This window comes from Panthera tigris, chromosome C2 (genome assembly GCF_018350195.1).
Source record: "Panthera tigris isolate Pti1 chromosome C2, P.tigris_Pti1_mat1.1, whole genome shotgun sequence".
Classification (NCBI taxonomy): Eukaryota; Metazoa; Chordata; class Mammalia; order Carnivora; family Felidae; genus Panthera; species Panthera tigris.
This window is the reverse complement of record NC_056668.1, coordinates 67,699,299-67,711,696: the sequence shown is the minus strand read 5'-3', so window position 1 is coordinate 67,711,696 and position 12,398 is coordinate 67,699,299. Positions and strand designations below refer to the sequence as shown.

Below are 12,398 nucleotides of genomic sequence, written 5' to 3'. Positions count from 1 at the left end.
TATTGTTGCTCTGAGCCACTTAAGAACTAAGTGGCTTCCAACTGCTCAGTGAGGAAAACACAATTCTACAGGATGGCATCTAAGATCCCTCATATTCTGGATAACCTTTTCTAAACTCATCTCTTTATATTCCATTCTTATACCTTATCCCATAGACCAGTGTTTCCCAAACTTGAGTAATCTATGAATCCTTTTTTTAAAAATTTTGTTTAATTTTTATTTATTTTTGAGAAAGAGAAAAAGACAGAGCGTGAACTGGGGAGGGGCAGAGAGAGAGGGAGACACAGAATCTGAAGCAGCTCCAGGCTCTGAGCGATCAGCACAGAGCCTGATGCAGGGCCTGAACCCACAAACCATGAACTCATGACCTGAGCCGAAGTCAAATGTTTAATGGGTTGAGCCACCCAGATGCCCCTATGGGTCCTCTTTAAAGGGGAAAAATTTCTCAATGAGTTTCAAGATCACATCCTAAGGCCCCAGTTTAAGAAACACTAATTTAAGAAATTGATATTCTGATCAGTAAAAATGTCTTTTAGTTACAGATTATTACTGGTAAAATAATTTTTAATATTCTAACCAACAGGAAAATAAAGCTTTAAAATTTTCTTGTACCTTGTGCCCTCTGAGAATACATCCAGAGACCCCAGTTGCAGAAATGATGCTGTACACAAACGAAGCTACCTATCCATCCCAGAAGAGGCCTATGCTTACCTACCTCTATGCCTTCATTCCTGCTGTTCTTCTACTCTGTAATATTCTTTCCCCAAACTACAGTTATCAAATTCTACTCACCCTCCAATGCCTTGTTTAATTATCACCCCCTTCATGAACTTTTTTTTTTTTATTGTTTATTCATTTAATTTGAAAGAGAGAGAGAAAAAACACCAGTTGGGGAGGGGCAGTGAAGGGAGAGAGAATCCCAAGCAGGCTCCATGCTTAGTGCAGAGCCCAGTGTGGGGTTCAATCTCATGACTGTTGAGATCAGGACCTGAGCCAAAATCAAAAGTCAGCCACTTGGGCACCTGGGTGGCTCAATCAGTTAAGCATCTGACTTTGGCTCAGGTCACGATCTCACAGTTCACAAATTTAAGCCCCACGTTGGGCTCTGTGCTGACAGCTCAGAGCCTCGAGCCTGCTTCAGATTCTGTGTCCCCCTCTCTCTCTTGAGCTCTGTCTCTCTCTCTCAAAATAAATACACATTGAAAAAAATTTTTTTTAAAAGAGATGCTTAACAGACTGAACCACCCAGGTGCCGCTTGAACTCTTTTTGACACCCCCAGCCAAAACTTCTCTCAGTCTCTCAGGACAGTTTCATACTTCTTCTACTGCATTAACTACTTTATTCCTTACATTATACTATTATTTTCCTGTGGTCACTATAGCTCCTAGATAGCATGAAGATTAATTGTTCTTTTTATTTACAGAAAAACTAGTAGAGTCCTCTTCCATATGACAACTAATAAATGTTTATTGAATTAATCATCATGTAGGGGGAAAAATAAATGCTAATATATGACCTTCTACTGAGACTCTTAAAACTGGAACTATTTACTAAAAGCTTATAACCAAACATATATAATATACTCATAAAAAAGAGAAAAATGTGGGATAAATTTTAAGTTATTTATGATTTACCTTCTTTTAAGCATTAAGTCTGATACAGGTATGCATCTTAGACCAGTTCCCAAAACCATAAGGAAGGATGTCAGAAGCACAGTTACCCGAAGACCTAAGAGGAAACAAAAACATCTGGGTTATTTTTTAAATCCTTTTCACATATGTCCGATGTCAAAAGCAAAGATTTTTTTACTCAATCATAATGATGTTATATTCTAATATTATAGCTTTTTGCTAAAACTACAAATGGGGGAAAAATTCTACATGCTGAAAATGAAAGGATTCTAACTTTAATAGAAAACTTGAATGATCACACCAAGGAAGAAGTTCCAATAGCTCTAGTTTTTCAAAATGAATGGCTACAATGTTTTGTTCACATAGAACACTAAAAATATAGAACATAATTTTAAAGGAGTAGGTATTTTAGCTTTATACGTCCAATATGAAATTTCCAATTTTCAAATGCAAGTTGAAAAAATTCTAACCTGCTCCTATAAAGATTTTTAAGGTGATAGACCACTGCTTTAAATTTTCTTGAAAAATGACAACTAGCTAATTATGTATTTGATCTTATAATCAGGACAAGCTAATGCTTGTTATATGAGGTGGTCCTTTTAGAACACTTTGATAATACAATAATGGTCTTTTTATTTTTCTTGACTTATCAGATGGCTTTCGATTCATAGAATGATACAGTTTAAAAAAAGGTTTAGAACTTTATAATATTGATCAGATAGCTTTTCCCTTTCTATTTCAAATAAAATAAATTATTTTTAAAATGTGTGCCAATGGTCAGTCACATGGATAACAAGGTAAAAGAGAATATAAAAACATTAAAATAAGATAACCAAAAACACACACAATATTCTAGCTATGGCAGAATAATATAATGGGACTATAAATTCCTACTGTTCAAATGCTGCATTTTTTTTTTAACATTTATTCATTTTTTGAGAGACAGAGAGAGAGCACAAACAGGGGAGGGGCAGACACAGAATCCGAAGCAGGCTCCAGGCTCTGAGCTGTCAGCACAGAGCCCGATGCGGGGCTTGAACTAATGAAATGTGAGATCATGACCTGAGCTGAAGTCGGACGCTTAGCAGACTGAGCCACCCAAGGGGCCCCTTGAATGCTGTATTTCTGTTACAACTAAACTAATACCACCTTGCTGTTTGCGGCAACCACATCACACAGGGGGCTCTTACCAAGCATGTGGGAAAAGGGACGACATTTCTTCCAATTTCTCCTAAACTCAACACTTCCTTGAAGCCATTTCATAGTGAATAGACTTAATGCAAATTTTTTAGTGCAAATGTTTCTTTTTTCCAGATCTTTTTTTTTGAAAGATGGGAGATGGTTAAGTATTTTGGTTTTCAAAGGGCTTTTCTGCTTTAAGGTGTTAAAAACAAGACAACAGGCCAAAAATAGAGTTGTTCATGCAAAGCCTCATGTCACCAAACTAAATGGACTTCATTATTTTTGGTTCTCCCAGAAATGGATCCCTAATCTAGTCAACCAGTGCTAGTGAGTTAACCTGCCTGACAGAGAGACCCCTTCTGTCCCCTTAAGGAAGATGACCTTGCCACAACCAATCCAACTTCCTTTGCTCCATTCTGTGTATAAAAGTCTTTCATTTTGTACAGCTCCTTGGAACTCCTTTCTATATGAGCATATATGCTCATATGCTATATGAGATCCTGTCTGATTCATGAATCATTGAATAAAGCCAATAAGTATCTTTAAATTTACTCAGTTGAATTTTGTTTCTTAACCAAGGAAATTGAAAGTCAACAAAACTATAATTATGCAGATTAAACATAGCAAGGAAAATAAACGAGATATGCATCAGGCACACACATGCCACATTGAGGATAATGTGTGATATGAACTGAGTTAGTTTTATGATATTCTTATATGATTTGAATATGATTAATACAACTTGGCAGAAGGAATACCATAGAAAATTGTGTTTCTCAGTAAGAAGTAATATATACATACTGTTCATTTACTGTTTCTATTAAGAGAATGCAGATTTTAAACACACATTATAGCCACAGGAAATAGAGTGTAATTAATAATAAGTACATTCATGGTCATAAACATGCTAAACTTGCAAAATGTTGCTCTTATAAGGTTATATGGGGTGTCCTATGAGATACTGAAGAAAATTTTATAGATTTGGGACTAGAAGGCTTACCTGCTAAATGGTATTTTTTTTTCTAAGTATTTGGTTTGTAATTAAGGTAAGCAGCCACCAAGTAAGCAGTGAGGCATTGTTTATGGCCATATAGTCCAAATAACCAGGCTTCCTATTATTACTGCTGAAGGTCAGCACACTTTTCTACTCAATTATAGTTTTTTATCAAATAAATGACAATATAACAGTTAAATATATACATTTTAGAACAAACAAGTTGTGAAAAGCTGATTATTAAAGCAATCTCACAGGTACCACTTGTGGCTTTCTTGCTGACCTTTTTTTAAATTAATTTTTGTTTTAGTGTTTATTTATTTTTGAGAGAGACAGAGACAGAGAGAGAGGAATGCAACTGGAGAGGGGCAGAAAGAGAGGGAGACAGAGAGTCCAAAGCAGGCTCCAGGCTCTGAGCTGTCAGCACAGAGTCCGACGCGGGGCTCAAACTCACAAACTGAGAGATCATGACCTGAGCCGATGATGGACGCTTAACTGACTGAGCCACCCAGGGTACCCCTTTTCTTGCTTATTTTTAATTGTTGCCAAGTATTACTTAATCCACCCCAGATGATGCTCAATTCCGAACAGGATGCTTTCTTTATCGCATTCGAATCTTGACAAGCCGGAACTCTATAATTTCATGTAATCAAAAAAGACATCAACTGATTTTAGGAAGGAGAGGTATGAGGACCCTAGGAAAATAGCTTATGAGACATCTAGTACTTTTACATAAATAAGTAGATACCAAGTGATTATAGTATTGGGATATGAATGCCAAAAACCATCTGATGAAAGGTTTTAGAACAATTTCAGAAAACCAAACATGATTGAAAAAACAAATTCTATCCAAATATGGCACACAGACACTGCAGGAAGCCTCCTTCCCATAGATGAAATAACTCCTTTCACTGGGATCATATTTGGTATAGGAATGGCATCTCTACAAGTGCCTAAAAAATCAGGATGCAAAGTTGATTGGAAAACAGACACAAACACATATCCATGGTGGATGCATGGGAAATTAATTATAGGCATAAAGTTCGTCTGGCAAGCCTGTTCTTCCCAGGCTCCACACTTTCAACAGCTGGAGTGAAGACCAGCTCTACTTGTTCTTGGTAAGACCCCCCAGGTTCCCTATCCCCAACAACCACAGCCTTGCCATCCCAATCTGCTTTAGAGACCATCAGGAATAATCACATTGTGCCTGTTATTTTCTGCTTACATCAGTCATGAGAAATCTAAGATTCACAGGTCACTGCTATACAAATATGGCTTCATATATCCCCTAATCTGGCCTCATCTCTGCAGTGTCCCCAACTCCTGAAACCTTTCCACTGTGCCTTCCGGAGCACTCTGAATCCATGAATCAGTGGAATCCCTACATTCTCAAGCCCTTCTCCAAATGTTCTCTTCACCTTCTTACTCCCACCAAAACCCCTCTCCTGATGACACTGCTTCTCTAGCACTTCCAGATCACTATTACTCTCTCCTCCCTAAAGCTCTGCAGTCTCTTTCCTTGATGTTTTTAAGATTTTCTCTGATTTTAAGCACCATGATTGTGATGTGCCTCAGTGTAGTTTTCTTCATGTTTCTTCTGCTAGGATTCTTGTATTTCTCAGAGCTGTGGGTTTATAGACAGGGAATTTTTCTGCCATTATTTCCTCAATTATTTTGGCCCTCCCTCATCTCACTCTATGCCCTCTCCCCTTACTCTTCTCCTTCTGGAACCCTAATTACACACATATTAGGTCACTTAAAACTGTTTTACAGCTTACTGATGCTGGTGGGGTTCTTGTTCATTTCTTTTTAGTCTTTTTTTGCCCCCCACTTTTCCATTTTGGATAGTATCTATTGCTGTCAAGTTCACTAATCTTTTCTTTTGCAACGTCTAATCTGTTATTCAATCTTATCCAGTACATCTTTTTTTTTTTTCTTGTCTCAGACACAGATTGCATTTTCACCATAGAAATTTAATGTTGGTCTTTCTGTTTCCTGTGTCTCTCCTTAACATGTTCATGCTTTCTTCTGTCTTCTTGAACATATGTAGATTATTTAAAGTAGCTGATTTGATGTTCCTGTCTACCAGTTCTGTCATCTGCACCATTTTGGGATCTGTTTCTATTCATTGTTTTTTCTCCTCTTTATGGGTGATATTTTCCTGCTTCTTTGCATGCTTGGTAAATTTTTATTTTGATGTCAGGAATTCTAAATTTTACCTTGTTGGATGACGGGTTTTCTTTTGCACTCCTTTAAATATTTGTGAACAATGGTGAGATATAGCCAAGTTACTTTTGACCTTTCCAAGGAATACTTTTTTTGGTAAAGTTTATTTATTTTGAGATAGACAGAGTACGAGCCGGGGAGGGGCAAAGAGAGAGAAAGAGAGAGAATTCCAAGCAGGCTCTTTGCTGCCAGCTGTGGAGCCCGATGAGGGTCTCAAACTCACTAACTAGGAGATCATGACATGAACCGAAACCAAGAGTCAGTCATTTAACCAACTGAGCCACCCAGGTGCCCCTCCAAGACATACTTTCAAGCTTTATTAGGTGAAACAAAAGCATTCTTTACCTTAGAGTTCTTTTGTCTTTACTACTGAAACAATGCCCCTCTGAGTATTCAACCCAACCTCCTATGTATTTTGAGGTTTTTACTTTCTGGCTGTTGGGAATGTGAGCTATTCCCAGCCTTCGGGGAATTGTTCTGCCTGTTCTTTTTCCTAGTCCTTTTTCCAGTGTTTGGTAGTTTCCTCACATTTATCTGCAGATCAGTTATCAGCTGCAGACTCAAGAGGAACTCCTTGTAGATCTAGAACTTTCCATTAAGCTTTTTCCTTTCTGGTACTCTCACCCTAAAATTTCTAGCTAAGTTGGCCTCTTGCAATTCTAAATGGTCTCAACTTAGAAAAACGGCAGGAGGGGCGCCTGGGTGGCACAGTCGGTTAAGCGTCCGACTTCAGCCAGGTCACGATCTCGCGCTCCGTGAGTTCGAGCCCCGCGTCAGGCTCTGGGCTGACGGCTCGGAGCCTGGAGCCTGTTTCCGATTCTGTGTCTCCCTCTCTCTCTGCCCCTCCCCTGTTCATGCTATGTCTCTCTCTGTCCCAAAAATAAATAAAAAAACGTTGAAAAAAAAATTAAAAAAAAAAAAAAAGAAAAACGGCAGGAATGTCTGGACTCCCCATCTCTGCACTGCTACCTGGAAATGCTCTCCAGGCAATAAGCTGAAGCATTCATGGCGATCGCTGTCCTGCCCTGCCTTTTGTCCAATGTCTGAGAACTCTGTTTCATATACATTTTTTGTTTTTAGTTGTTTAAAATAGAAGGATAAGTCCCATTCCTATTACTCTATCATGGCCAGAATAGTCTTTGCTTTAATAATATTTTTTTATTAACTTAAAAAATTTTTTAAATATTTACTTATTTTTGAGAGAGCGAGCAAGCGAGGGACAGACAGACAGGGAGACAGAGGATCTGAAGCAGGCTCTGCACTGTGAACACAGAGCCCGATGTGGGGCTTGAACTCACAAACTGCAAGATCATGACCTGAGTTGAAGTAGGATGCTTAACTGACAGCCACCCAGGAGCCCCTGCTCTAACTACATTTTATTCTAATACTCAAAACTCCTTGCTGCAGTCCTCTATAGACCACCACACACCTCCAAGGCATTCACCCTCACCATTTACAAATGTCTCGGCTCACTCTTATTCCTTGTGACACTACTTTTTCATAAATCTGGTGATTTTGATATCCACTAGATGATCATTTCAATATGCTGGCCTCTCAGTCCCCTGACTTCATATTCCATGATGGTGTCTTCTACCCTACACCTTAGCAGTCTGTTTTCTTGCTTATACTCTGACCTTTACTATGATTGCATCCATGACATCATCTCAATTTCAAGCATTCCATTCTTCAACCATGACCTCCTCTCTTTCTCTTTTGCCCTGCTTTATTTTTCTCCATGGCAATTATCTGGATAGCAATGCCATCTGGCATACTAAATATTTAATTTTATTGTTTGTTTGTTACATAGACCTCCTCATTAGAATGTAGGCTCTGGGAAGGCTGTCTCCCAACACACATTTGGGTACTATCTCATTCTTAAAATTTTCTTCACTTGGCTTCTAGGGCACACTTGCTCTTGGCTCTCCTATTATCTTACTAGCTGTCCTTTTTTGTCTCTTCTCTGAATGATGAAAAGTGGTGAGAGGGTATAAAACCCATCTTAGGAAGATAACCAGTCTTCTCTACTAAGCTGACTGGGACCCACAGTAGCAGGAAGGCCAGACAACTATCTACCCTCTATGGAGCAACGTATTTTAGTACCCAAGGATGGCAGGAACTTACTTTCTATGTACGTAGATAGGACATCTGCGGCAGGACAGCCAACATATGAAAGTATAGCAGCTTTCTCTTACTGAAAAGGAAAACCACTTCCTAAAAGAGAATTTTTAAATTTATGTTTTATAGCTTCAAGCAACGGCAAATACACATCTGAATTCCCCATGTGGTTACAGGAACTACTGAAAGAAATCCTAAAGTAACTTATTTTATAAGGTGAACAGGTAGTCCCTAATTTATCCAGCCACAGCTAGTTCATAAAATTATAATAAAAAAGTAAAAATTAACATTCTTCTACCATAAAAACAAAGTTGGTTTAATTTAGAATATTGGAAAATGCTCCCGATATAAAGATAAATAAAAAGAAACAACAAAACAACATTTTCCCCTAAATTTAGCCAACCTAGTAAGGAATGACAGAGGAATTGTCAAAGATTGGAGGAGATCAGTGAGAAATCATAACTAAATGTAATTTGGAACACTAGATTGAATCCTGGAACAGGAAGAAAAAAAAAGACATTGATGGAAAAAGTGGTGAAATCCAAATACAATCAGTTTAAAAGCAAACAAATCCAAACAAAACCTCCATTCATTACAAGAAACCTTTCCTGGACATCTAGCACACTCATCCTCTGCAAAAGTACCTAATCTGGAAGTTTTAGGCCAGTCAAGAAACACCTTCCAGGGCTGGACACCTTTTGTTCTTAGAAGGTTCTTCCTTTATTGCTTTGAGTTACATCCTTTTGTAACTTCACTCGGTTTCATTCTTCCTTCTAGAACTACACAAAGTCTAATTCCTCTTTTAATTGATCTTCACGTATTTTATATTCTGCCTCAAGTTTCTTTCTGAAACATGACACACCCAGTTCCCTCAATCTTACACATTATGATATTTACATCCTTTATTATTCTTGTCATGCAACTTTTAAAGTGCCCCAGTTTGTCGATGGTCTTCTTAAAATTAATGCTCAAACTAAACACAGAGCGTACATACCAAGCTATTTCTCTTGCTTTGGCAACTATACTTATATGCCTAAAACTGTCCTCCTTTTCCATCAGTTACATCACATTGATCAAGAATCATTTACCCACACCTGTGTAGTATATAATTCAGTCCTATGACCTCTTTTTTCTCCTCACAGAATCACATGGCAAGTGGTAAAGTGAGATGTCTGTTCGGAGTATTCCTCAGAGAGTCTTCCTTCACCTGCCACGCTTTATCTGAGAGTCACAAATCTCAACTGAAACAACAACCTAGTCACAAACACACACTTTATAACTGCCTTTCACCATTTTAGAGAAATCAAAGCATCGGACAGGAGTTTTCCAACAGCCTTGGGCAGGAGTCATTTAGTAGGCAAAGCCAACTCAATACTTCCTTATATCTGGGCATCGTCGGTCTATTTTCTGACCTATCACCCACAACACCTCCCAATCCCTTTGAAGTCAAAGCATCAGTCATTTTTGTTAGGTGTAAAAAACATACATAGCACGTGCACGAGGATGCTCTGACGTCCACACTGTGCAAAAGCCTGAACATTTAGAGATCTCTTAGTCTCTGCTGTTGCATAATGGGCCTTCATGTAAACATAAATACAGAAGGCAAAGGAGCCTTGCCACATTTGTCGCTTTGGGGACGGAGGGTTCCTAGACGGGAATGGGATACCAGCAACACTCAGTCACCTCACATAACCCCTAAGACGAAGCCGAGGGCGGCGGCTGGCGGGCTCCGGCTCCCCCAGAAGCGACAACACCGGTCTGACGCAGCCCGGACCCCCTCACCTCTCTTGTCCAGGAGCCACATGAACGCGAAGCAGGGCAGGAAGCCGATGGGCCCCCACAGCACGAGCAGCGCGATGTCCCAGCTGGAGAAGCCGTAGGCCTGGCGCGCCGAGTTCTGGATGGGGCCCCAGGTGTTCCAGACCAGGCCCTGCGCGAACCCCAGCAGCGAGAAGAGCAGCAGCACCAGCCAGCGGCGCCCGTAGACCCGTCCGGGACCCGGGACCGCCGCGGGTACCCCGGACGCCGCCGCCGCCGCCGCCGCCGCCTCCCGGCTTCTCCAGACAGTCCCCGGCGCAGGCCCGAGTCCGGGCCCTAGCAGTGGCTGCCGCTCCTCCTCGGTGCTCCAGCCCGCGCCCATGACAACGCGCGGTCCGCGGAGCCCCTGCCCAGCGCGGCCCCGGTGGCTGCCGACCAGCCCGGCGCGGATGCGGCAGGAGGAGGTGGAGGCCGAAGCTGCTGTGGTAGCCCTCGGCCTCCGGTCCACGCCTGGTGCGCCTGCGCCGCGCCAGCCGGCCGGGGCTGGAAGGCGGGGCAGGTGCGGCGGGCTAAGAGGAGGCTGGGGTCCCGGACTGGGGCAGCCCCCCGCCCCCACCGGGTGCTGGAGAGGCGGGAGAGAGAGTGGAGACTGCTTCCCCGGGGGAGGACAAGCAGAACTGAAAAGGCGGGAGGGGCGTGGCTGAGCCCGGGAAAGAGGAAACTCCCGGAGAAGCTTAAAAGGACGTTGGGCAAGGAACCTGGGATTGCTGGAGGAAGTGCCGAAGTTTACATCACGTGCTCAATAAACAACTCTGAGACTTCTGATCACTTACGCTAATGCTTGCTTCTATGTTGGGTTTATTGCTATTTTTGTTGGATTTCTAACTTCAGAAATGAAAGGGGATATAGGATAAGATTTAACGCATGAACCTAACTTTTCGTTTATTTTTTTACATAAAGTACTGCCTAGTTTTATTAGCTTTTTGTTTTACTCACTGAGATTATAAATTAGGGAGTTCCATTCATATGTATAAAAAAAGACACATATCGTTCAACCCTCTGTTTGTCAATAACAGGCTAGCAATAAAGATAGGTTGATTAAGACTAGGTTTCTGCTCCTAATCACTTAGATCCATCTCCAGTTATTACAATTTTGACCAGTGGAAAAGTGAGAAGGGTGGGGATTGTTGATGTCTTGATCAAGCAACAGATTGTTTATTTATTTCATTATACAAATCCAGAAGCCTGACAGCTGTCGGTTAGTAGCTTTGAAACCCTAGGTCAAGCGATTTGTCTTGTGTGGGTCGGGAATGAGTCACGGAGAACACAATTAAAGGATATTTGCCTGAGGTTCGTATTCCCCAGCAGCCACAAAAACCAGATGGAGTCAAGTTACTGCCACAAGGGCAAGAGAGGTGGAAGAGAAGCGTGACCTCTCCTGGTGCCCAAAGCTAGTGAGCGCGGCTACAGAGTATGCGGAGGCAGAGCCACATTCCACCGCCCGGAGCCCCACAAAACTGCAAACCATCCCCTAAAACTCCAATACTTTGGGTGGAGGAAAGCGCCAAGGCAGATAGGAAGGACCAGACTAAAAACAGAGGAGCAGAAACTAAGCCAAAAAAGACTACAATGAAAGAAGGCTAAGATCTGGGGAAGGTAAAAAGCGCTACAGACAGACCACGTGCTGACATTTCAACAACAAGGGAATCAAAACAAACCTGCGTGGCCCCGCCCAGCTCACGTCACGTGACTGCTGCGTGAGGGGTGCTTCCGGGAAGAGTCCTGCAGCTGCTACGGCGACTCCTTCCCGTCGTGCGACCCCAGAACCTGGTTCTTGGCCCTCCTTAGAACCCACTCCACTCCGCTCCGGTTTGGGGTTGGGGCGAAGCTAGCCATGGCAGCAGGCCCGCGGGCGACCGCTGACACGGCCCCTGCAGCTGGAGCTGGAGAGGTGGAAGGTAGGCGCCACGCTGAAGTCAGACCAAGAGTACAACCCCGTGCCAACTGATTCTTGCTGCCTCTCATGTGGCCGTTTGATTTAGCTCTTATTTCAGGTCTCGCTGGCCCTGCATTAAACTGTGAGGAAAATTATTATCTTTAGTGAACGTGGCTTTTCTCAAGTTGGGACGTGCAGACTTCCAGTCATCTTACAAGTCCTGAATCCCCACATCCTGCCAGTGCTGATTTACCCACAAGGGGGGTTTGAATGGATTAAAATTAAATTTGTATAAATTTATATGAAATTAAATTTGGATAAAAATTTACTCTTGAGGTAAATGGAAGTATCTGGGACTTTTATGAACAGAGACTATGAGCTTTTGCTCAACTTAAGTGGAATCCTGCCTTAGATAACCAGTGAAGCTGGGTGGCCCATGTGCCTGAAGTCTGTGTTAGCTGTACTGAGTGATTTGCTCTGTGCCTGGTGCTCACTGGATCTAGAGACTTTTGACTGTTTATAATAATGCCTTTTTTCCAATTGAGTAAAGGGGCT

The 12,398-nt window shown here is 41.7% G+C and overlaps 2 protein-coding genes across 5 annotated transcripts in view; one reads left to right on the top strand and one right to left on the bottom strand.

The window, feature by feature from the left end:
* The window catches only part of SLC49A4 (solute carrier family 49 member 4), an 86,894-nt gene extending 76,233 nt beyond the window's left edge, over positions 1 to 10,661 (bottom strand). The window contains exons 1-2 of the mRNA XM_015544801.2: positions 9,932 to 10,661; positions 1,636 to 1,729 (exon numbers count right to left, since the gene is read on the bottom strand). Of these exons, the coding sequence (XP_015400287.2) occupies positions 1,636 to 1,729; positions 9,932 to 10,289 (452 nt within the window). The 5' untranslated portion in view covers positions 10,290 to 10,661. The remainder of the gene's footprint in view (positions 1 to 1,635; positions 1,730 to 9,931) is intronic.
* Positions 10,662 to 11,676: 1,015 nt separating this feature from the next.
* Positions 11,677 to 12,398, top strand: part of HSPBAP1 (HSPB1 associated protein 1) — a 58,183-nt gene continuing 57,461 nt past the window's right edge. For all 4 annotated transcript variants that reach the window (XM_007098306.3, XM_007098305.3, XM_042998745.1 and 1 more), the window contains exon 1: positions 11,677 to 11,865. In XM_007098306.3, the coding sequence (XP_007098368.1) occupies positions 11,802 to 11,865 (64 nt within the window). In that variant the 5' untranslated portion in view covers positions 11,677 to 11,801. The remainder of the gene's footprint in view (positions 11,866 to 12,398) is intronic.